The 23396-nt window shown below is 37.3% G+C and overlaps 1 protein-coding gene across 1 annotated transcript in view; it reads left to right on the top strand.

The window, feature by feature from the left end:
• Positions 1–1958: 1958 nt before the first annotated feature.
• The window catches only part of ZFPM2 (zinc finger protein, FOG family member 2), a 318876-nt gene continuing 297438 nt past the window's right edge, over positions 1959–23396 (top strand). The window contains exon 1 of the mRNA XM_072151339.1: positions 1959–2345. Coding sequence (XP_072007440.1) covers positions 2306–2345 — 40 coding nt within the window. The 5' untranslated portion in view covers positions 1959–2305. The remainder of the gene's footprint in view (positions 2346–23396) is intronic.

Below are 23396 nucleotides of genomic sequence, written 5' to 3'. Positions count from 1 at the left end.
TATTAGACATCAGTTAAAGAAACCATAGCGGCTTTTCTAGGAAAATATTCCTTCAATGTTACCATTCTGTGGCCTCTCTCTGCATAATCCATTAGTTTTGCTGTTCCTCTGTTATTTCTACTACAGGCGGTCCCCTACTTAGTAACACCTGACTTACAGACGACCCCTAGTTACAAACGGACCTCTGGATATTGGTAATTACTGTACTTTAGCCTTAGGCTACAATAATCAGCTATAACAGTTATCACAGGTGTCTGTAATTAAGTTTTATTGTTAATCCTGGTTCTTATCACAATCCAAAAGTTTTGAAATTCAATTGTCACAGAGACCAAATAATAATAATAATTTTGTCTAGGGTTACAATTATAAAATATACAGTTCCAACTTACATACAAATTCAACTTAAGAACAAACCTATAGAGCCTATCCTGTACGTGACCCAGGGACTGCCTGTATACAGTTCTGAATAAGCTTACACGATGGACTGGGGGGTCTGATCACTGCTCCGTGTGAAGGGTAAAAGGAAGGGTAAGATATAGTTGTTTTTTCTAGGAGGAATGGTGCGACACAAATGTATAAAGTGATGAAGACCCAAAACCTCTTAAGAAGAGTCACATAACGTTACATATAATTATATTCATGTGTATAAGATGTAGTGGGGTATTTTTTATCATGCATATATCTACAATACAATGGGGAGCTTTCATGAAGCAATATGCATAAAAACAAACAATATCTAAAATAGTATTGTAAATTTAATTACTACTGCACTTCCAACACTAATCATAAGGGTGTTACTATTACTACCCATAGTGTAGTGTATATTCACATTGTTATTATTAGTACTTTGTATGGCCCAAATCACACATTGTATAGTGTAGAAAGATGGAAGAAAATAAGCAAAGAAAGAAGAGAGTAAAGGAAAAAATCAAGAATAGATAGAATCAAAGAAAGCAAAACAGTAGAAAAGACAGGAAAGAAAATCATAGAAAAGAAAGGAGGAAGGAGAGATAGAAAGAGACAAAGAAGGGAAAGAAGACATGAGAGAAAGAAGGAAAGAAAGAAAGAAAGAAAGAAAGAAAGAAAGAAAGAAAGAAAGAAAGAAAGAAAGAAAGAAAGAAAGAAAGAAAGAAAAAGAAAGAGAGTGAAAACAGAGAAAGAAAAAAGGGAAGAGCAATAAGGAAAAAGTGAGTTTAAGATAGAGAGAAAGAGAGAGAGAGAAATAAGTCATGAAGGATAGATAGAAAGAGAGAAAAAGAAAGAAAATAAGAGAGGAAAGGAGAGATAGGTAATGAGAAAAAGATAGGGAAAAAGAAACAGGAGGAAAGAAAAAGAGAGAAAGCAAAATAAAGAGAGAAAGAAGAGATGAAAAAGAGAGAAGGAATGTGAAAGAGAGAGGGCAAAAGAAACAAAAAGAAAGAAAGACACAACAGATGAATGGATAGATATGATGATGAGACAGATAGATATGAGATACAAAGTCTATATATATATAGATGCAAGATACATAGAGTAGATGTATAGATGTGAGATACATATATGGAGAGATACAGTAATAGAGACTGTAAATAGAAGAGAAGATGGAAACATAGATACAAGATGTAGTAGAATCAGCATTTTCTCCTGGCCTTCTGGATGCTGCTGCTGCAGGTAGATGGGATGGATTGATGTGGATTAGGATTGAGCAGGAGATAGATACAAGCAGAGTAGGAAGAGATGTTCTGCTAGTAAATAGTAGTGAAAACTTTTTGTGTCCGGTGCCATCTATACAGACGTGTGTATGGTGCTTGGTGCACATAGATGGCACATGCCGGCGGTTACTTGGATGCTACCGGCTTGTCACATTCTTTTTGTGACACTTTGTGAAGGGTTTTTCCTCCTGCTCATCTCTTATCTCCCTCCCCTTGTACTGGAAAAGTGCAGTTTGCTCCTCCTCCTCTTTCCTCCCCATTCAGCAATCAGTCAGGGAGAGTGAATGTGCAGAGGCTCAGGCAGCGACAGCAGCAGCATCCACCCTGGGACTCCTCTATGAGAGCACTTCCCTCCCTCCTCTCACTACTACCCTCTCTCTGTCTCTCTCCAATCCTTTATCCCTCCACTCTGTCATCCCTCTGCTCCGCTACCCTTCCACCTCTCCCTCTTGTGAGTGTGCACTGCCCTCATCCAGCCTCACTTCTCCCTCCTCTCCCCTCTCTTTCTCCCTCTCACCATTATACTTTGAATCGCAAGACGTCGATCGATCTCTCCTATGAAACAATCCGATTGATCTGTCGCTCGGGGTTCCTGGAGGAAGTAACAGAGCAGCATGTCCCGGAGAAAGCAGAGCAAGCCACGACAAATTAAACGTGAGTCCCACGGTTTGCGAGAGTGCTGCCAGGGGAGGGAGAGATGTCTTTAAGACTGCTAACAAGTCCAGCTGATCCTTACTTACTCTATAGATGTATAGGTAGAGGGAGAAGTTATGGGGAAGGCGATGATCATGGGACGTCCATCATAGACGTACAGTCCAGATAGGGCAGGCTATATATAGATATATATGTACACACAATCACTATCTGACCTCTTCTGGATTACAACATGCAGCTGTCAAATGAGTGTGTGTTGTTAAAGGGCTGCACACTCACATCCTACAATTACATGTCCGGGTAGGGCCAATGGCCTACGTCAACTCAACTTCAGCAAAGTTTATTTATTCAGTATCCCTTGTACCACTATTTATCCAAGTCCTTGTCATATCGGGCACCGACTTGGTACCGGCACACATATCCCACCTATCACTCCCCCAATGTGACTTAAATACAAAGTAATACAATTTTAGAATATATTGTCAATTTTGGTCTTGACCAAGACCGGTGTAGGATCTTGACCCCCACCCCCACCCTCTTTGATACAGTAGACCATGAAATAATTATTCCCAGCTCTGTAGCAGTGCATCTTCATCAGCACACACTTCCATGCAACTAATCCTCATGTCACACTCCACGACTGCTCCATGCCTTGCATTTTACTATTGATTTTTCCTCGCTCTAATTGCACGGGTATCACTAATTCCCGATGACTTTTATGGACTCTCGAAGCACTTATTAAAGTCGTTGCCAAAGAACAAAAAAAAAATGTATACATCTCTTTAACGACTATGTTCCTTTTCGTTATGAGGGTTCTAATATATTATGTGTAATTCGGAAAAATTACAAAAAATTTTACTTTGTTTTATTTTTGAAAATTTGGGTGCCAAAAAAAGGAATAACAATGTGGTTCGGTGTTGTTGTGTCAATGTACTTTATGGAAGTTGTGACATGTACTTTTGGCTTGTTTGTGCTGCACGTTTACGTTGCGTTGTGTATTTATAGGTATAGTCGTGGTTGTTCTCACTGTATAATGATGCCGTCAGGCCGCTCCAACTATAAGGTTACTGACTTGATTGTTAATAAACTATTAGCATTAATTGCTCGGTAGAACACAGACCATCAGATTGCCCTTTTGTGTACTTTGTTATCTCCTCAATTAAATTTCTTCATATTTTTTTTTTTTTTTGTATTCATCTAATGACGAGAGATAAAAGTGGGGATGTTAATTGGAAAATACACTTGGTGTCGTTATCCGGTTTATGTTGATATGATGGGAACGAGACAGTCCCAGTGTATCGGTATGACGACAGTATTGATCAGTAATGGAATGTAGACGTGTTACCCGACTGTTTTTGGTCATTTTTTTTGTATGACATTTTTGAGATCTATAATTAAATATTTACGTATTTTGTTGATTTTGTACATATTTTGGGATTTTTGCCAATTTTCTATATTTATATAAAGAGAGTGGGAGTAACCACTGCAAGTTTACAAGGCCTCCGAAACTAAGAGACGTCCCATGATACTGATTCAGCATTCAACGTGTATGTTTTAGCATATCTATATATAGAAACCGGACATATGTGCTCGCCTGCTGCATATTTTAACGAGTTTATGAGCCATAATTGGTATAATTAGGAATTACAAAATGACCCCTTCCAATTATAATTTTTTAATTTAGTTTTTTTTAATTTAGTTTTTTCTTACTTAACCCCCACCCCTGTATCAATCGGCTCAATATACAAATATGATGATATACAGGAGCAAAACAAAAGTCATCCTGTGCCAAGAAACTCTACAGACAGTCATTTTAAAGGACAAAAAGGTTGTTGGGAAGAGTTTTTTTTTTTTATCCTTCTCGTAACTGCATTCTTTCTGTGCTATCTAAAATTGTGATTTATGCAGTATTTTAATATTTTGCTTATTCTTTCCCCTTGGGTGCTCTCTGGGCAGCGATAAAAAGGCAAAGCTGAAAGAGCACCATTAATTTGCTCTGATGACTGGCCAGATAAGGGGAGATAATGGGAAAGATAAGCTGGGAAGATATACCATCAGAAACCCGATTATTACCATTAAAATTCCAGCCTAGCAATCTGCAGAAGCCTGATAATTCCTTCTCCGTTTCCACCACTTTGGATGATAAGGCAAAAAATAGTCACTCAGTGCTCCTTGATTAGACTGCCTGGATATCCTGATAATACAGTGATAAATTATGTATTTTGCCCCCACGTTTTGTCACAAAAATTTTCACATTTTATACCGTTTTTTTTCCCCCCATGTATATTATTATATTACAAGGATCTAGTGGAAAATCTTTCTCCCTCCCGGGTCCAGAATATAAAAACCTTTTTCTCTCATGAGCTATTATTCTAATATGAGCTTGATAAAAAGCAGTGATAGGAGACGAGGTGTTTTGTGTGGGAGGACCATATCAATGCTATCAACTCATCTCCCTGCGCCAGCTGCTCGCTCTTGTTGTCACAAGCCTTATCACCCCCTGCCAATATGCCAGTAAATTGCCCAGATTGTCCTCTGTTGTGTCACTTTAGAGTCAAAATTCGAGATGAGTAATAATTTTTTGAAACAATTTTTTTTTTACATAAATTTTTTATTTTTTTTACATTTTTGAGTGATTTTAAAGCACATGGTCTTGGACAGTACTCAGTATTGTCTACAAACTCTTAAGAGGTAGTTAACATTTAATAAGGAGTCACTAAAGAGGTACCAGACACAGTGGGAGGAGCTTAGCATCATAGTTTTGTTTGTTGGCAAACAGCATTCCGCAAGCCATGTGTCACAGGATTCCAAAGCTGAAATCTAAACATTGCGTTTACAGACCTAAGGGCTGCCGATACATCAGGCCTATAATTCCATCTGCTTTGTAGAATATAAGACTCCCCCCCCCCCCCCCAAAAAAAAAAAAAAATTATAATGGTGTGATCTGAAAATATGTATTTTTTTATTTTGAATTATATTTTTTAAAAATTTATGGGACAAAAATCATCTACATAGATAATTCAGGTAAATATCTGTAATATGAACATAGATCTAATGGATGAGAAAATTGGATTAACCCTTAGACGTGCAGAGCTTAGTCTTACCAATTTTTGTTATAAGTAATACAAAAAAAAATTTATAAAATTTTTTTTATTATACCTTGTTGTTCAATCGTTAATATTTTTCATGATAACGAACTTGAGTCATGAAACCCATCAAGGGATGTAACTTTACCTTTACTGAAAAAAGTGACCGGATCAGTTAGTTTTTTAGTCTACACATATAATATTTCTTCCTTATGCTTAGTATATGGTGTTTTTTGATGTTTTCGATGTACATTCATTTCTTATTCATGATAGATACATAGATAGACCATTGCCTAGATAACTGTGGGAGAAACATTCTAAAATATAATTGTTCCAAGTAAAATATTGAGGCAATTTTGTAAAAAAAAAATTTGCATGTTTTTGTATTTCTTCGATAACTTTTTCGTGGGCAGGTGAGGTTCATTTGATGGATTATCGAACAATGTAGTCATCACCTTTGTTGGGGCTAAGGTGGTAAACACCTGCAGTACTACAAATTGAATTATGCGTCTGGCCGGTATGGTGGCAGAGCAGCCAACTATACGACTCGGCACAATTTGATTGCAAAATAAGGTTGGACTCTTTACAAGCATTATGATAATTGAATAGAATCTGTTGAATAGATGCCACAGGAAAAAAAAAAGTCTTTGTCTGTGTCAGGAAATGTGTAAATCTGCCTTTCATGGCAAATGTGTTCTGCATGTCCCTCGACTATCAAACATAATTCCACTTATTTTCGGAGAATTTTTGTCGTCGTCCTATAATATAAAGTCGGACTTCAAATCTATTGCCAATTTTATGACGTGTTTCACGGCCATTAATTTAATCTGAGTTCTGAATAATTTAAAGGGGGTATAAAAAAATAAAAAATCATAGGGTCGGCTCTACGAGAGTCGAAATGAATGTACTTTATTTGTGTACTCTTTATATATAAGGCCCCACGCAGTAGATGACTCCACTAATAATATGACAACCTGACGTCCCAAATTGGAAAGAGTTGGACAAGTAGACATTGACCTGTATTAAAAAATTAAAGATAAAAATCAAAAATTCTAAAATTTTCTATATCACCCATCAAGAAAAACTTGTGAGAAAAAAACCCCCACAATCACTTTCACATTCCTATACGAGGCATGCACAAATCACAGCGTGAAGGTGTATTGCTTCTCCGTCTTGTAAATTATATCTTATTTTAAGGACTGCAAATAAATGAGATTTGAATGGAATACAGAAATGCTACGATTAGGGATTTAGGAAAAAAAAATCTATTGATGAAATGCCCAAAAGTGTTGCGAGCCAATGTGGCATTGCTGCCAGTTTGTTGATCTTCCTCCTGCAAGAAGAAAATTTAGGCTCTCTTAATCCTATTGCCCTCCCTAAATTCCAGCAGCAGTTGAGCTCGGGGTGCAGATTATATTGACAATCGCAGGTCTTTTTGTTGGATGACCTGAAGATATTTTTGGCAACATGTAAAATGTTATTAACTCAGCTAAAAAAAAAAAAAAAAATTCTATTTCTATTTAAATATTTAGTGCAGAAGAGATTTTTTTTACCCACATCATTCAGTCAATTCATAAGGCAGTTTTTTTTCGTTCTAATTTTTGAAATACTTTTTATCAGTTGGAAAGAATTCAGTCGAGACAGACTACTACATCTTCGTAAAATGCCTCATAATTGATTGAAAGATTTTCGAGAATTTTTTTTTTCTAACGATAATGTATGTACTTTTAAAATTTGTGCTCATGACCCAATTAATTCCTGACGGGTATTTTAAAAAAAAATGATTCAAATTTTTATTATTATTTTGGATTAAACCATTTCGTCTCGTTTCGGCAGAGCTGGTGTGAATATGAAAATCCGGTTCATCTTTAAACAATGTATTAGCATAAAGATAAGACATTTGTTTATTGTCTTCCGGAATCAGCTGTTAGTATCTGTGCCACAGGTAACAATTGACTTTTCAGGCTTTGAGTTAATAGCCTTGTCTCTTTCTTGTATGGATCAATATTAGTATTAATTAATCACCGTTATCAGCGCTAAGATCTGGTTCTATTTGTTGTTACATCAGCAAAATATCAATAGGGAAAGTGGACTCTGAGATTGTCATGGCAACTTCATCTCTTGGGTCAGAGAAAGTTTATCTTATCTGTTCATGGAGAGTAGCAAACTGTTTAGGGATCTAGTTTGAACTCTATCTGCATCGATTTAGTTTTTGTTTGCAAATAGAAACTGAATTCCAATCGCAAGGGATGATGGGGGGGGGGGGTCTTTAAATATTAAACTCCGGAAGCGTGTCCGCGAGGCGGATACTCTATTTCCTTCTCAATGTTAGAAGTTGACCAGATGTCGCTACAGAGTTTGACGTTTCATTTACATTGTGATATATTTATTAGAAAACGATTAGAATTTTTGGAATATTTTTGACCGTACTGCTTTATATCTTCAAATCGACACCTGTTCCTTCCAAAAATGTATAATGTTGGACAAACATCTGGAACACCTATTTAGCCAATAATTTCCATTTATTACGGAGAGTCAGTAGACATAATTATATATTAATAAATTTAAAAAACGGTAAAAATTTCAATAATGGTAAATATTTGAAAGCCTCTCCCTTACTTTTTTTGTTTTTTTTTGCTTTTAAACTTTGATAGGCCCAGGTATTAGAACTCAACTAGTCTTTATGATATTTAACGATCTGCATATACTTGGACTTCATTGAATTCCACTGTTCACTCACTACTATCAACAAAGTGGGAATGCGACTGTTTAAATAATTTTCTTAAATTTGGTGACAAACAGGGTTTTGGTCATCTGTATGTAAATTCTCTTCCGTTTTGGCATGCGTCTTGCCACACTAGTGGTGTGTTAAATAAAGTTTTTTTTTTTTTAAAACAAATAATGCAATTTTTTTACTTTAACTTAAAAAACAAAATTTCAAGTAAAAAAGTAAACACCAAGCTAATTTAACGAGTTCATTGGGGGTGTAGCTAATGGTAGAATTCAGTTTCCACACTGTCCATTGTCAGGAATCTTTCATCTTCATTTTATATTTTTAGTAACTTTTTGCATCACATTATACTATGTTTTTGAATACCATCAATTCAGATGTTTTTTTTTAAATAAACTTTATTGAAGCCAATTTGATACACACATTCACAATCGTACATATTACATGGCATGAACTTCAAGCCTCATGTGTGGCTTCACATTTTTCTCAATTTTATAAAAGCTTTAGATATCTTATAACATTTAACAGGATTAACACAAACAACAAACAATTTGTCAGACATGACAACCCATCAATTCGGATTATTAACGTGGTACCATATGTGCATAGTATGTTAACCATAGAAGTAGAACTATGGCAGGTCATGCTTTGCTTCTATTGTACTATTACCATACTTGCCAATGTTCTCTCTTTCTATTCATCTGCAAATGTAAAAAGAAAATTCTTTATTTAGTACTTTGCCTCCTTTCAATTGTTTGTTTTATGCTTTTTGTAAGATTTTTTTATATAGTTGATTGACTGATATTTAAATTCTTTCTATTTCTGTTTCTTTCTTTTTTTGTCATTGTTTTCATTCCATTGTACTCTTATCAACATTGTCTAACTTTTTGGGTGTTTTTGAATGTTTCTCGATGTACACACAGTATCTTACTTACCTTGCTGGTCATGAATGAAAGAATGTTCTGCTATCTTTTCAGTGTTCCACTTGCTTTACTATGATATTGCTGTGTTCCTGTGGGAGTTTTACAAGCTCATTTTACATGTGTCGAAAAGTCATGCCTCAAGGCTGCTTTATTACATGTCATTGCCCAATGAAATGTCCCAAATTAAATGGCCTTAGAGTAAGATTGTATTGCTCGTTTGACCAATGTGCTAAGTATTAGAATCATTTTAAATTTTTTTTATTTTTTTGCTTTGTGATAAAGAAAGTTAGATCTAGTAGATGTTATGAGATACTAAGTAGAAGGCCTCTGCATAAAAATCTACTGACATTGGTCATCTCACCAACAAAGCTCAGAATCCAAATACAGGCAGTGCCCGGGTTACGTACAAAATAGGTTCTGTAGGTTTGTTCTTAAGTTGAATTTGTATGTAAGTCGGAACTGTATATTTTATCATTTTAACCCCAGACAAAATTTTTTTGGTCTCTGTGACAATTGGATATTAAAAATGTTGGGTTGTCATAAGAACCAGGATTAATAATAAATCTTAATTACAGACACCTCTGATAACTGTTATAGCTGATTATTGTAGCCTAGGACTAAATTAAAGTAAATTACCAACATCCAGAGGTCAGTTTGTAAATAGGGGTCACCTGTAAGTCGAGTGTTCTTAAGTAGGGGACCACCTGTACCTTTAAGTAAGTGTAGGTTACAAAAGCTCAAAGATCCCATGAATTATTCAATGAGATTCGGCCAGATCATAGTTTGTTTGTTTTTTGTTTTTTTTTGGGGGGGGGGGGATCTAAATCACTTTCACTTTGCCTTTTATAATTTATAATTATTGCCATTGAAATCCACATGTTTTCATGAATACAATTTTTTGGTGTAAATATTTGTGTTTGTGGGTAAGAGAAGTTCTAAGATATCCGGTACTTACAGATCAGTTCCTGATCACACTTTTTATTGGATACATATAAAGAATAAGTCATTATGTGGCTCAGTTTTGGGAAAGTTTATTTTTTTTAACAATGTTTTACCTTGCTGAAGATGCAAAGTTTTTAAAATAGTTTTTAGAGATACTTTGTTCTGTATACAGTATGCATTCTATCTTTGATGACTGTATGGATCTTGCAGTACTGGATCTTCTTGACAGATTTATGGTTTTTGGGCTTTGGTCCTCTACATCAGCCTTTAAACAAAAAAAAAAAAATCCAAAAAGTCATTAAAATAACTTAAAATGGGTTAAAGTAAAAAAGATAAAGAGGATCAGCTCACTCATCATGTTAACATTTGGACTAGGTGATAGATTGATTGATATCTAATCTTCATATCTGATCGGCATATGATAACGGTGATAAGGGAGGGACCCGACCCTTGCTTACTAACAGTTATGGTGAGTCCAAGGCTTGGCATGTGTCCACGTCTGGTGTTTTGTTAAGGCTTCCGCTCTGTTCATCTCTGTATATCAAGACAAGAATTCTTCTTATACACAAAATATTTTTGGGATTAAACTTTTTATGTTGGTTACTAAAAACTTGTTTGTTTTACTAGATTTTACAATAAATTGGTGCCACGTCAATGACAGATCTAGAGCAGATCGGAAACTCTAGTCTTTCAATCACATCGAAAAATTCGGAAATGTTCGTAAGTTTCCTATGACTGCAAACTTGCAAAATCCAGATGTTGTGCTCAGGTGGAATATTTGATTTCAAGATCTGTTGTTTTGTGCGCCGAAAAACCATATTAATGCACTTGACAAATGGCAGTGATCATGTTCTACCTCTACAGAGTTGTGCGAGTTAAGTTGGTGGTTATTTTCTGGTATGTTTTTATTTTTAAATAAAATCCAATAATTTTGAACAATGATTTGCTCACTTTTTGCTACATAATAAATAGGAGGATAATTACAGGAGCCCAATATAAACAGGTTTATACATTTCGCCAAAAATGCTATCCATATTCATCAGCTGATGAGGAAGGGCCATTGGATGCAAGATTTTTTTACTATGCCTTTTTTTTTTATTTAAATGAGTAGATTTTTGAAATTTTTAGGAATAGATTGAGGGCAAGCAACATGAAGAACTGTGATGTGTAATAAAAATAGACAATAAAATGAACAATACATCCAGTTATTTGCTTTTGTATAACAGTCATGGGTCGCTATTTAAAAAAAATTTAGCTTTTCTTTTGTTTTCAACTTATGTTTTTATGTTTCCACGTACAATAATTTATATAAAATTACATTATGGAAGATACTTCTGCTGTTGTCAATGCTGAAAAAAATGTGGCTGTAGGTAGATTATTTGGGGAAATTAAAAATGGTATTTAAAAAAAAATAGGTACTACTATATTACTGAAAAGACCTCCACTGTATCAAACTATTTAGAGGAGGTAAAGATTTCTTGACTCTAAAAAATATATAAATATATAATATATAGAACGAGTAGGCTTTCCAGAATAAGTAGCCGATTGTATAGAAAATGTATGCAAACAGAGCCTTAAGTTAACACCACATGTTTAGCTATTATAAGGTGTATACCTTGTTGTATTTATTTTATCTATAACATGAAGATCTCATGTAACTTATTTCTTCTAGTTTACAGTATTTTTGACTTATGGTACTTGAGTTGGATGAAGGAATGAGAATTTTCTGTATCATTATAAAGAGTCCCGGGCTAGACTATAAGCTGGTCAGATGTCAGGGACCTCCACCACCTTGAAGACTACCAACCCTCACTGGTCTATTACTGATCTAATCAAACCGAGGAGAGGTGGTTCTATAACTTTCCATTTTAAAGTCTTTTGTTGGCTTTATGGCTTTAGCACCCCTTGACAACAGCAGGTTCCTGGAGAGGAGGACCCATTCCAAGGTCATTGCTGGTGAGAACCATGGCCATGGACCCTGCAGGTGCTCAAACCTATATACAATAGAAAGTTTTCTTATCAAGTTGAGGTGGAATCAAGCAACTCCTGAAATGGGTTCAATTATTTTATCTTTACTTGGGGTCTTTAAGGAAATCTACCATTTATAAAAAATAAAAACCATGTATAAATACTCACCACCGCTCCTTTTGATGTTGATCCCAGTGCTATCCTCCGCTAAACTTCACATGCAAGGATCACCGACAAAAGAAACTTATAATTAGCAGCACGGAGCGCAGGCCCCCACACCTCCCTCTCCCATGCTTGGAGCATGGGATAGGAAGGGGACATCACGCAAGAGGCATGGGAGAGGGAAGTGGTTAAGGCATGCATAATTAGCAGCCCGGAGCGCCGAACATCTCGACCCCATGCTCCAGGCTGCTATGTTTCTTTTCTAGGTGATCCCAGCGTGTCAAGCTTAGCGCGGGGCAGCGCCGGGATCAACATCATAATTTTTTAAATGGTAAATTTCCTTTGAAATGTTCCACCCTAAAGTTAAAGGAAATCTACCATCAGAATCAAAATGGACAAACCAATGACACTTATTGATAGATTGTGGTAATCTTCTTATTTTTATTATCCATGGCCTCCTTCCTTTTAAAATGAACTTTTAAAATAATTCTAATGAGCCAGAAGGGTGACTGGATCGGCCCCCAGAGCCCCTCCATGCTGTAACTTCACAGACTGTTACACTGTCTCACCATGCCCCTCTGCTGCTCCTAGACACTCTCTCTCCCTCTTCCTGGTGTGATTTCACTGCTCCTTGTAAAACTGTAACAGCCTGTGAACCTACAACAAGGAGCGATTCTTGGAACCGCCCCAATAGCCTTTTAGGCCAATTAGCATAATTTTTAAAGTTAATTGGAAGGAAGGAGGCAATGGATAAAAACATAAGAAGGTTGCCACATTCATGGTGCCTGGATCTATGAGTAAGTGTCCCTGGTTTATCATGATGGATTTTGATGGTAGATTTCCTTTGACGTACACGTCTAATAATTAATTGGGAGCATAAGAAGAGTGGGTTGGGTTGCAAGTTATCTAGCAGCTGATTCTAGATTTTCTTTTGGGCCCAGTCATACTGTTTTTAGTTAGTAAATGCTACAAGTGTATTTAAATATAGATTTTTTTCATATTTACCAATTTACGCAAACTTTTGGCTTAATTGTCTAAAAAATAAAATGAGAAAAAAATAGATGAGTTTTAACATGAACCCTTAATTGATAGTACTAATCTTCACCAAATATAACTAACTAAAGTTGGACTCCACATTTTTTGATTTATGAATACAAAATATATAAAATGTTCAATATAAAAAGTATAAAATCCTTTTCTAATTTAAATGTTGAATATAAATGATATATAAAATTTTTGTATGTATTTTCCTTTCTGGAAAAAAAATATAAAAAAATAAAATAATAATCTTATAGTATGGCGGTGGATTAATCTCAGCTGTTTATATTTATGAATATAAATTTCCATCATATTTAAAGCATACATGTGTCTCTTTAAGAGTGCAGCTTATCATGTGTATTACATTATGTTATATAGCGCACACTATAAAATTATCTTTTGCTAAAGTGAGTCGGTTACTTTATTTATTTACTAGTAATCTCCTTTGGGAGGGTGCCAGTGCATGCCTCCTCTGTCTACTCATGCACATTGCTATGTGTCCAGATGCTCTTGTTGCCTTCTGTTCAGGGCTTCTCCCATAGGACAGCTGCTTCCTTTATGCATCACACTACAAAACAAGAACTATCAGAATTTGTATATTTTTATTTTTGTATTTATTTTTGAAGTGGATAAAAGGGGTCAAACATATCGTCAATTACTGTACAAGTTTTTGACGCCTGTTTTTTTTTCATGCACTGGAGAATGTTATAAAACCTATGTATAAAATCAACTTTTACAATTATGCTAATGAGCCGGAATGGTTCTAGGGGTGTTTCTAGCTGTTGTAATGAGCAAAGCAGGTCTTCCCTCCTACCGCCTTTCCTGCTGCTGCAGAGGGAGGAGGGAGAGAGCAGGGGGTTCTCATTGTAGCAGCCTGTAAATATGCACTGAGAGACTCTGTTAACGCCCCCAGAGCTTAATTTTAAAAGTGTTCCTAGTTTATAGACCAAACTCAAATTCGTGTAAAAAGTTAACTAAAGTTAAGGACACACTTCTCGGTTTGTTGATGTCTTACGAAATCCAATACCATGTGTGGACTATAAGGTGCGAGAACCGATAGTGGACAGTCAGTATTTCTTCAGTTGTTTCCCCAAATTCAGGAATTCTTATTTTTTTTTATATCTAAACAATATATATATTTTTTAAATGAATGTGTGCCTTTACCCCAAAGTGTCTTTCGCACATGTTTACAAAATTATAAAAAAACGTAACAAATAATAATCACATATTTTATAGTGGTTTTTTTTTCCTATTGCAAAGTCTGAAAAAAACTTAAATAAATAATAATAAAAATAAATAAATACACTAATATAAAAATATATAAATAATAAAATAAATAAAAAAATAAAAATATAATAAAAATATTAAAAATAAATAAATACACTAATGTCAAAGACTCAATACTGTGTACAGGTGGTCCCCAACTTAAGAACACCCAACTTACAGACAACCCCTAGTTATAAATGGACCTTAAGATGTTAGTAATTTACTATACTTTAGCCCAACTTTTGATCAGCTCTAACAGTTTTCAAAGGTTTCTATAATGAAGCTTTATTGGTTCTTATGACAAACCAAAATTTTTAAAATCCAATTGTCATAGAGACCAAAAAAATGTTGACAGGGGTTACAATTATAAAATATACAGTTCTGACTTACATACAAATTTAACTTCCAGAACTGGAGCGGAGCCTGTACTGGCTTAAAATCTAATGCAATATGTACAATTTCTTTCTCCATTTTTCTAGGAGCTGTGACCTCAGGTTCCCTATTGTGTCTCGCTGAATGTACTTTTAATTCTATCTCCTCCTTGCAACAAGCCATAAATCTTTGCTGCCATAAATATTGTCCACCTTCAAAAGATCAGGAAACAGCTCCTCTCATTTGATTAAAAGCCTGATGATTGATTGATGGCCTATATGGGGCTAATTTAATTAGTGGTGTTCATAGAAGGTTCTGTATATGATACGGAGAGTCTGAGGACATGATGGCCGGACTAAGGAGGTAAATACTATAGCTGGTAAAGAGTCGGTATACTATGGGGTTAGAACAGAACTTCATGATACATTATAGTCCCGTTATATTATTCAGTCCTTGTGCGGCTCCCATCAGCCTTAGCCGATTGGAAGGTGACTTACATTTATATTGATTCTTAAAATTGGCTTTTTTTTATAGAATACAATTTTTGAGTGCTTTTGAAGCCACTTTACTTTGACGAAACCGAAAGTATTAACCCAAACCCACTCCCATAGACCTTAATGGAGAGTGTACTCACATGCATGGTAAACTCCGCAATCGGCCCGGCTGCCGTAAGTGGATCCTTCCGGAGATAGGTACAGATCCTAGTGCTGCAACCTGCATCTATCATGTATTTGTAACTGCATCTGTCCTAAATATTAAACATGCTCCTTTAAGGCAACTTATAAAGGTAAAACTAAGTCAAAGAATTAAAGGAACCTGTCAGCAGAAATTTATCTAATGAACCACTACCAGTATGTTGTGAAGGAGTTTGTATGTTTCTTTCATGGTCCAGTGTGGTGGTATCATCCAGAAAATCAACGTTGAAGTGAAATGTAAACATCTTGTATAAAGTCATGGAGGTGGAGAGCTCTGTGCTGAAGTCAAGCTCTTCTCCTCTTTGCTGTAGTTGATTTTTTTGCTTCCGAGGTCATCAGTAGCGGGCTCTCCTGAAGTCTGGTGCATGATTTATCTTACAGCAGGGGACATTCTCCCCACATGAGGTGGGGAGAGCTTGACTTCAATTCGGGACTCTCTACATCCATGACTTTATACACATTTACATCTCACTTTAAAGTTTATTTTCTGGTTCATGCCACCACGTGAAAGAAACTTGATTTGGAAGGTGTTAAGTTGCTTGACAACAAAATGGTAGTGGCTTATTAGGTTATTTGGTCTATTATTAGGTTCTATTATTTTCTGCTGATAGGTTCCCTTTTACTCTTTACGACTAAGTTTTATCTCTACCTTAAAAGGGTATCCTCATGTATGTTTAATATTTATGACTTAGGATGTGTCATAATTTCATGATAGATGCAGGTTCCAGCTCAAAGGCCGGCACCTCTCTTGAGAATGTGGGTCCTTTGACCCTCTTCCTGCAGCCGGGCCAAATGCAGAGTTCACTGGAGAGTACACTCTATGGGAGTGACGAAAACAGTGGGGTTAATACGCTTGGCCTCATGAGAGTGAAGCCAACTTTCAGAATCAATATTGATGTAGAATGATTGTAGTTTCCATACAGACATATGGGTGAAATTCGAAATGCCAAATTTTTTTATTTCCCCATAATTATTATTTTTTCTGTTTATATTTTTGATATTATTTTCCAATGTTTTTTGGCTTCAAAGTCACTTTGACGTAGACCCTGCTTGCACCAAATTCTTTACACAAGTTTTCACAATAGAACTGAATACAAGTATTGCAACATTCTTTTTAGGAACAAATTTAGGCACAAATAAATTCCAGTCCCCGCCCCCCTGGTCTATGTGCTCCGAATTTTGATGGTTTTTTTGCAACTTTGTATGCGTCTGTCACAAACAACCCTTCTAGCTTAAGACTCAGCCAGCAGATTTATCAAGGGCCACTTTAATGAATCAGTCAAGACAGACATAGAACTGTCATGAGGAGCCGGTCTTATGATAAATTTCTCCCAATTACTTCAAAATACTTTCAAAAAATCCTGTTCTAGAGGCCGGTCTTCTCAAACAACAGGCAAGTGTGTTGTACTAAACATGATGTGCAGTAGGTGTTTGTGTTGGGGGGTCTGTTTATAGATTTTGTATTAGAGTCAAGGTGCTTCAGGTGATGTAAAGGGCGCAGCAGTGTTTACATGTAGCCGGTTTGGTAGTGCCCTTACACTTTGGCGACCCTATTAGAGGGTTTCATGACCTCTAATCTGCAGACACTATATCAAAAGTGTCCAAATGTTAGACAGTGCAGAGTTAGACTAAACAGGTTTATCACTGTATGTAGGATGATACATCTGGTGTAGTATAAGACTGGCTAGTCGAACTTTGCCCCTCCAATTCTTTGACTTTGTTACTAGAAAAATGTGCCAAAATGTGTTATATTTGCATAATATTGGTCCATCCCTTGAATTTTAAGCCACACCTCTTTTATTAGACCACACCCAGTTGTCATATTAGACAAAAAAAGTGTCTAAATCTGTGTAAAAAAAAGAAGCCACAGCATCCGATCCGAAATTTTATTCACCGGAGCATAACATCTGCAACGTTTCGATTCGCCTTGACTCTGAAAACTGTATAAAACCCTGGTTTAAGCATTTTGTGGTTAGTAGGGTTCAGCAAACTTGATCTTTGAGTCCCTCCCAAACCCAAACCCGGACTTCAGCCTGAAGTTTGAGTTGGGTGTTCGGTAAATCCCCCCATTGTATACAGTAACCCTATACAAGGAATACAATGTATCATGCCAATATTTTCTGGAATTGCATGAAAGGCGCATGGTGTTAAAACATAGGTCCATGTGATAAGGATGTGTGTGTCTGCTGGAATGATTAATATTCAACCAATCAGGAGTCTGAGAAAGCTTTGTCATTGACCTCAATGGGAAGGATAATTAAGACCATATTGGTTTCCCATGAACAAATATAACACTAAAATTTTTATAAACTGGAAAGATAAGGACTATAGAAAGCCTTCTACTTTATTTTAAAAATTATCTTATATTACAGGCGGTCCCCTACTTAAGAACACCCGACTTACAGACGACCCCTAGTTACAAACGGACCTCTGGATGTTGGTAATTTACTGTACTTTATCCTTAGGCTACAATAATCAGCTATAACAGTTATCACCGGTGTCTGTAATGAAGCTTTATTGTTAATCCTGGTTCTTATGACAATCCAACATTTTTAAAATCCAATTGTCACAGCGACCAAAAAAAAATTCTGGCTGGTGTTACAATTATAAAATTTACAGTTCCGACTTACATACAACTTCAACTTAAGAACAAGCCTATGAAACCTATCCTGTACTTAACCTGGGGACTCCCTGTATATATATATATTATATGATATGATTTTTTTATTCCACTGCTCGGCTTCGCTGCGGGGGAGAGACAGACAGCCACATATTTTGCGAGGAAGTTTGTGAAGCTGGAGAGAAGTCAGGGCTACAACTGGGTCAGGTGATAAGATGAGCACAAGAGAGAAGAGAAGGGCGCCGCAGATAAAAACTGATTGATTGATGTCTTGCTTTGCCACCATCACAAGCAGTTGACAGTTAGTTTGGGATCAGATGATTTGGCTTTTGCGATAGAAGAGGGCTCTGATAGGCAAAACCTGAAGGACAAAGAGGTCAGTCCCTGCGCAGTGTCACCATCCAGACTGGAATGCAGGGCCAGGATTTTCTCTACCAAGTTATTAAAGGAACAGGACAGAGATAAATCATCAAATATATAGGAAATAAGTATATATATATATATATTTTGCTATTTCATAATATTATATACACCACACTAAATAAATTTACAACACTATATCGGACCCTTCCTCTACTTTAGGTTTCTCTAGCTATTGTGAGAGATAAAATTCATTAAATCAGTTCCATGTCCGCAATCTAATAGACTTTGCAATCAAGGGGACAGCTCTCATGTTTGCCTTCTGGGCCTCTCCATTAGCTTCACATGTTACACATACTGGGGGAGATTTATCATAGGTGTCAGAGGTGAAACTGTTCTAGTTGCCCATGGAAACCAATCAGCGCTCAGCTTTCATTTTATAAACAGCTGTGGGAAAATGAAAGCTGAGCTCTGATTGGCAACTATAACAGTTGTGCTCTAAGAGACTACTGATAAATCTCCCCTTGTGACTGTATGGCTAAGTGAGTCTCTGCATATCTCATATACATCGATATACAGGCATATACATTAATGCAGATGCATATACAGGTGGCTGACTTACATACGACCTCCAGTTAAGGCTCTTTCACATTGGCGTTGGGGCTCAGCTTCAGCTGCGCATCCGCTGTTTGAAAACATCACACCTGGTTTTTAAGCCTCATCAAGACTTCGATTGCTTTCCGTGATCCGCATCCATGAAAAAAATTGGACATGTTTCATTATTTTTTTCACGAACAACGGATCACTGAAAATACAAGCCAATGTGGAAACACCCATAGAAATCAATGGCTTTGTGAGGCATCCGTGGAAATCACGGAACCTCAGGTGTGAAAAACAAGGCCAATGTGAGAGAGCCCTTAGAGACGGACCTCTGCTGAAGTCTCTGGATGCTTTACTTTAGTCTCAGGCTGCAATGATCATCTCTAAGGTGTCTGTAATCAGAGTCATCTCCAGGTATCAGAAGGCCCCTGGGCTACAGAGCCTGAGTGGGCCCCTTTGCAGTGAACTCACGTGACGGCATTAAAAATTCAGGAACTAAAACAGTCTCCTGTTCCCTAAAATATTCCCTAGTTTATCATGTTTAACAAACATCCCCCTTATAGTTATTTTATATAAAGCCCCCTCACCCTCTATGGATTCATTAGATAATTTATTCATATAGCGCACACAGATTATGCAGCGCTGCACAGATACAACCCCTCCCACGCCTATGGATTCCTTATGTACAGTCTTATGTGGGCCCCCCCAGCAGCTCTGGGCCCCGGCTCTTGCACAAGTATGCCCAGTGCTGGTGCCGGCCCTGTCTTTAATGAAGCTTTATTGATAATTCTTGTTCACATTATATATATATATATATATATAGGTATATATGGTATACATGATAGAATTATGTTTTCGGGACCCCTTAATGCAATTCCATAAGGAGTCAGGAGTCTTATCTGCATCATTAGCATCTGTCTATTTATCTATCTATCTTATTATCTATCCAGCAAAAATGAAGCAGCGCTCTGGATACTTGGTGTAAAAGGACGGTGTGATTTATTCCAAGACAAGCCAAATAAATCACACCTTCCTTTTACACCAACTATCAGGAGTGCTGCTTCATTTTTGGTGGATATGTATGTAAGTCGTATACTTGGACTTTGTTTTGCACCCCCCACCCCCCTCCCACATTGGGGGCTTATTCACATCCTATACCTACCATCTTTTGATTTGGCTTGACCATTAGGAATTTGTCCAATAATATGCATAATGGCTTTTTACATTTATTTGTGGCGATATCAAAGGTTGTGCCAAATGACAAACTCAGCTCTGTGAAATTTCCAGCTTCTGCCCTGCTACATCTCTATCTATCAGTAGACACAGTGCGCTTATGGAGGAGATGATGTATGTGGGTGAAGGCGGAAATATCTCCTAATGGCAAAGATAAATGAAGGAAGGCTTTTCTAAAACTCCTGTGATGTTAGCGTATCTGTGTTCTTATCAACTGTGTTACCTTGAAGGAATTTTGTTCTGAAAAAGACACAATTTATAGTAAACTTTGTGAGAGATCGAGGTGATGGAGCACGACCGAGGGTAGAAAAAGTCATTTGCTTACAGTAACCTGTAAAAAATAGTTTTTTCTCCCCCTGAACACTACATTATACAGTCCATTGGCACTTCTATCGGTGGACCCTATAGTACTGTAAGAGATGGTAGTCAGTAATCAAGGCGCAATGGAACTGGCACTGCATCATGGCTCCTGTGAACCACAGTGGAGGTGTGAACAAAGCCTAACATTTTGGAGCAGGATAAACCTGGGACACTTACTAATAGATCCAGGCACCGTGACTGTGGTATCTTCTTATATTTGTTATCCACGTCCTCTTTCCTTCTAAAGTCATCTTTTAAAATTATGCTAATGAGCCCGAGGGGCTACCTGAGCCCTTCTGTATTCCAGCAACACAGATTGTCACACTGTATCACTCTCCCCTGCTCCCTCAGCACTGAGATTACAGCAAGAAGTGCTCACTGCACATGTGCTGAGGAAGCAGGGGAGGGTGAGACACTGTGACATCTATGGGTAAGTGACCCCGGTGTATCATGATGGATTTTCATGGTAGATTTCCTTTAAAGGACATCTACCATCAGTTTCATTGATGGTAGATGTCCAGCATTACGTGCCTTTTCTTTATGCACTAAGTGGAATTGTATATGTAAATTAGATTGGAGGCGCTCAGGTGGATGTCACCTGAGCTCCTCTAACCAGATTTTAATTTATTCCGCCCCCGCTGTAATTGTACCTCCTGCTCCCGCCCTGTGCTCTCCATACCCCGCCTCTCTGCTGTCATCGACCGCTTCCCAACTCCTCGGCCGGGAGCAGGAAGTAGAAGTAGAAGTCAATTTCTTAGCAAACGTACCATTTCTTCATGCACTAAAAACAGTTCCTGTTAGAGCTTAAATAAACGGGAATGTAAAGCTGAACATCTACCATCAGTTTACTTTAAGAAAATTTAGGTCAGTTAAAACAAAATATATATTGGTGGACAAGCAAGCAAAGCACAGCTCCATTTCGGGTGCCCAGAAATGTATGAAGAAAGCAATGTGGTTGAACTCCATATATTTCAAAAGTCCATTGGCTCAATCTGTAGGTCACCATGTACTCCTACAGCGCTACATCATAATCATTGATTGTGTATTGACTTGTCGATTTATTTTTGAGGGAAAATTAAAAAATGTAGATAGGAGTCTTTTTTTTAAACAATGGGGCACATTTACTAAGGATCCACACACCGCATTTCCGTCAGGTTTCCCGACTATTTCCGATTTGCGCCGCATTTAACAGGGCTTTTTGGCGCAATCGCCACTGATTCGGACTGAGCGCAGGATTTAAAATTCAAATTGTGTCGCAAAACATGCACTCACATACACCGGGAAGAAGAAGGTGAACTCCGGCGGACCTCATCGGGGAAACGACACATGCAGGATACCAGGCGCACAATCTTAGTGAATCGCTCCGGACTTCATCTTCGTCAGACAGTCCGGATCGGGGTTTGCGACAGGACTGGGTAAGTAAATGTGCCTCATAATCTGTGTTTTAGAGGACTGGAAGGGGTTATATAAGAGTTTCCATTGTACAATTGGAGCGACATTGGTTCGGACCGTTTCGATTCGCAACCAAATTGAATCTTCTGAAAAATGTAAACAAAGCTTCAGCAAAACAAATTTAGCAAAACGTATTCATCTCTATCCTATAACAACGCAAGTAAATTCTGACCCTGGACTAAGCCACATAATTACAACATGACACATGAATACATAACCCAAACTAAACCTCTGAAACAAATAAAGGCCCCAGACACAGTAAACTAGGACAAACCCTAGACCAGACCCTCTTATTTCAGGCCAAACCCCTTAACGAACCAACCCAAGACCACTACAGAAGCTCACTGCTCTCCCCCCTGGCTTCAGGACCTGCACAGTTATGGTCACATGACATGTGCAGGTCCTTCTGCCTTGGATTGTGATTTATAGAAAAATCCATACAATATTCATAAAATATTGGGCCAATTGTGTTAAAGGGTATTTCTTCAGTTTGTGGCAAATTGTGAAATTGTTAGCCTCTAGACATCTGTCCATCTATAATACAATACAACACTGTCCCTGGCCTATTTCTTGAAGTTTCTCAAAATGTCGTTTCCACTACACGAGCCTCACCATGTTCTCGCACCTGGAAATTCTGTCATATCTGACTTGTATCTTGGACAATTCCTATTAAAAACTAACATCCTGCTAAATGTGGCTTCTAAATATAGTCCTAAGCAATTATCTATTTCCACCGGCTCCCAGCACGGCGTTCGCTTGCGTTATAGCGCGGAGAAACACCCTTTTGATTAATCTGAAAAATTCTTGGTCCCAAAAAGAAGAAGTCCTTTCTGTGATGTAAAAGAAACAAACAAATGAGAAGGTAAATGAACGAAGCAAAGATGTCACAGCAGGGGCACTGCACAGGACTGATGGCCGGTATATGTGACATCATTAGGGGGGGGGCTGCAGTGATAACTACTATATGGGATGTGAAGATCAAACGCAGGCAGGTACTATATTCTGATATTATCTGTAGGGGTGTGGGTGTTCTGCAAAGGGTTTCAGGTTTGGAGTTTGAGCACCAGTGGGCATCAGCTTGGCAATGATTATCTGTGACAGTAAATCAGAATCCCAGGCAGAAGGACCTGCACATGTCATGTGACCATACCTGTGCAGGTCCTAAAGCAGCTAGCTTTTTCTACAGAGGAGGAGAATATGCTGTGAGTATGTAGTGGTCTTTGGTTTTTACCAAGAAGTACCG

The sequence above is a fragment of the Engystomops pustulosus genome, chromosome 5 (genome assembly GCF_040894005.1).
Source record: "Engystomops pustulosus chromosome 5, aEngPut4.maternal, whole genome shotgun sequence".
NCBI lineage: Eukaryota > Metazoa > Chordata > Amphibia > Anura > Leptodactylidae > Engystomops > Engystomops pustulosus.
This window is presented reverse-complemented; position numbering and strand designations above follow the sequence as displayed.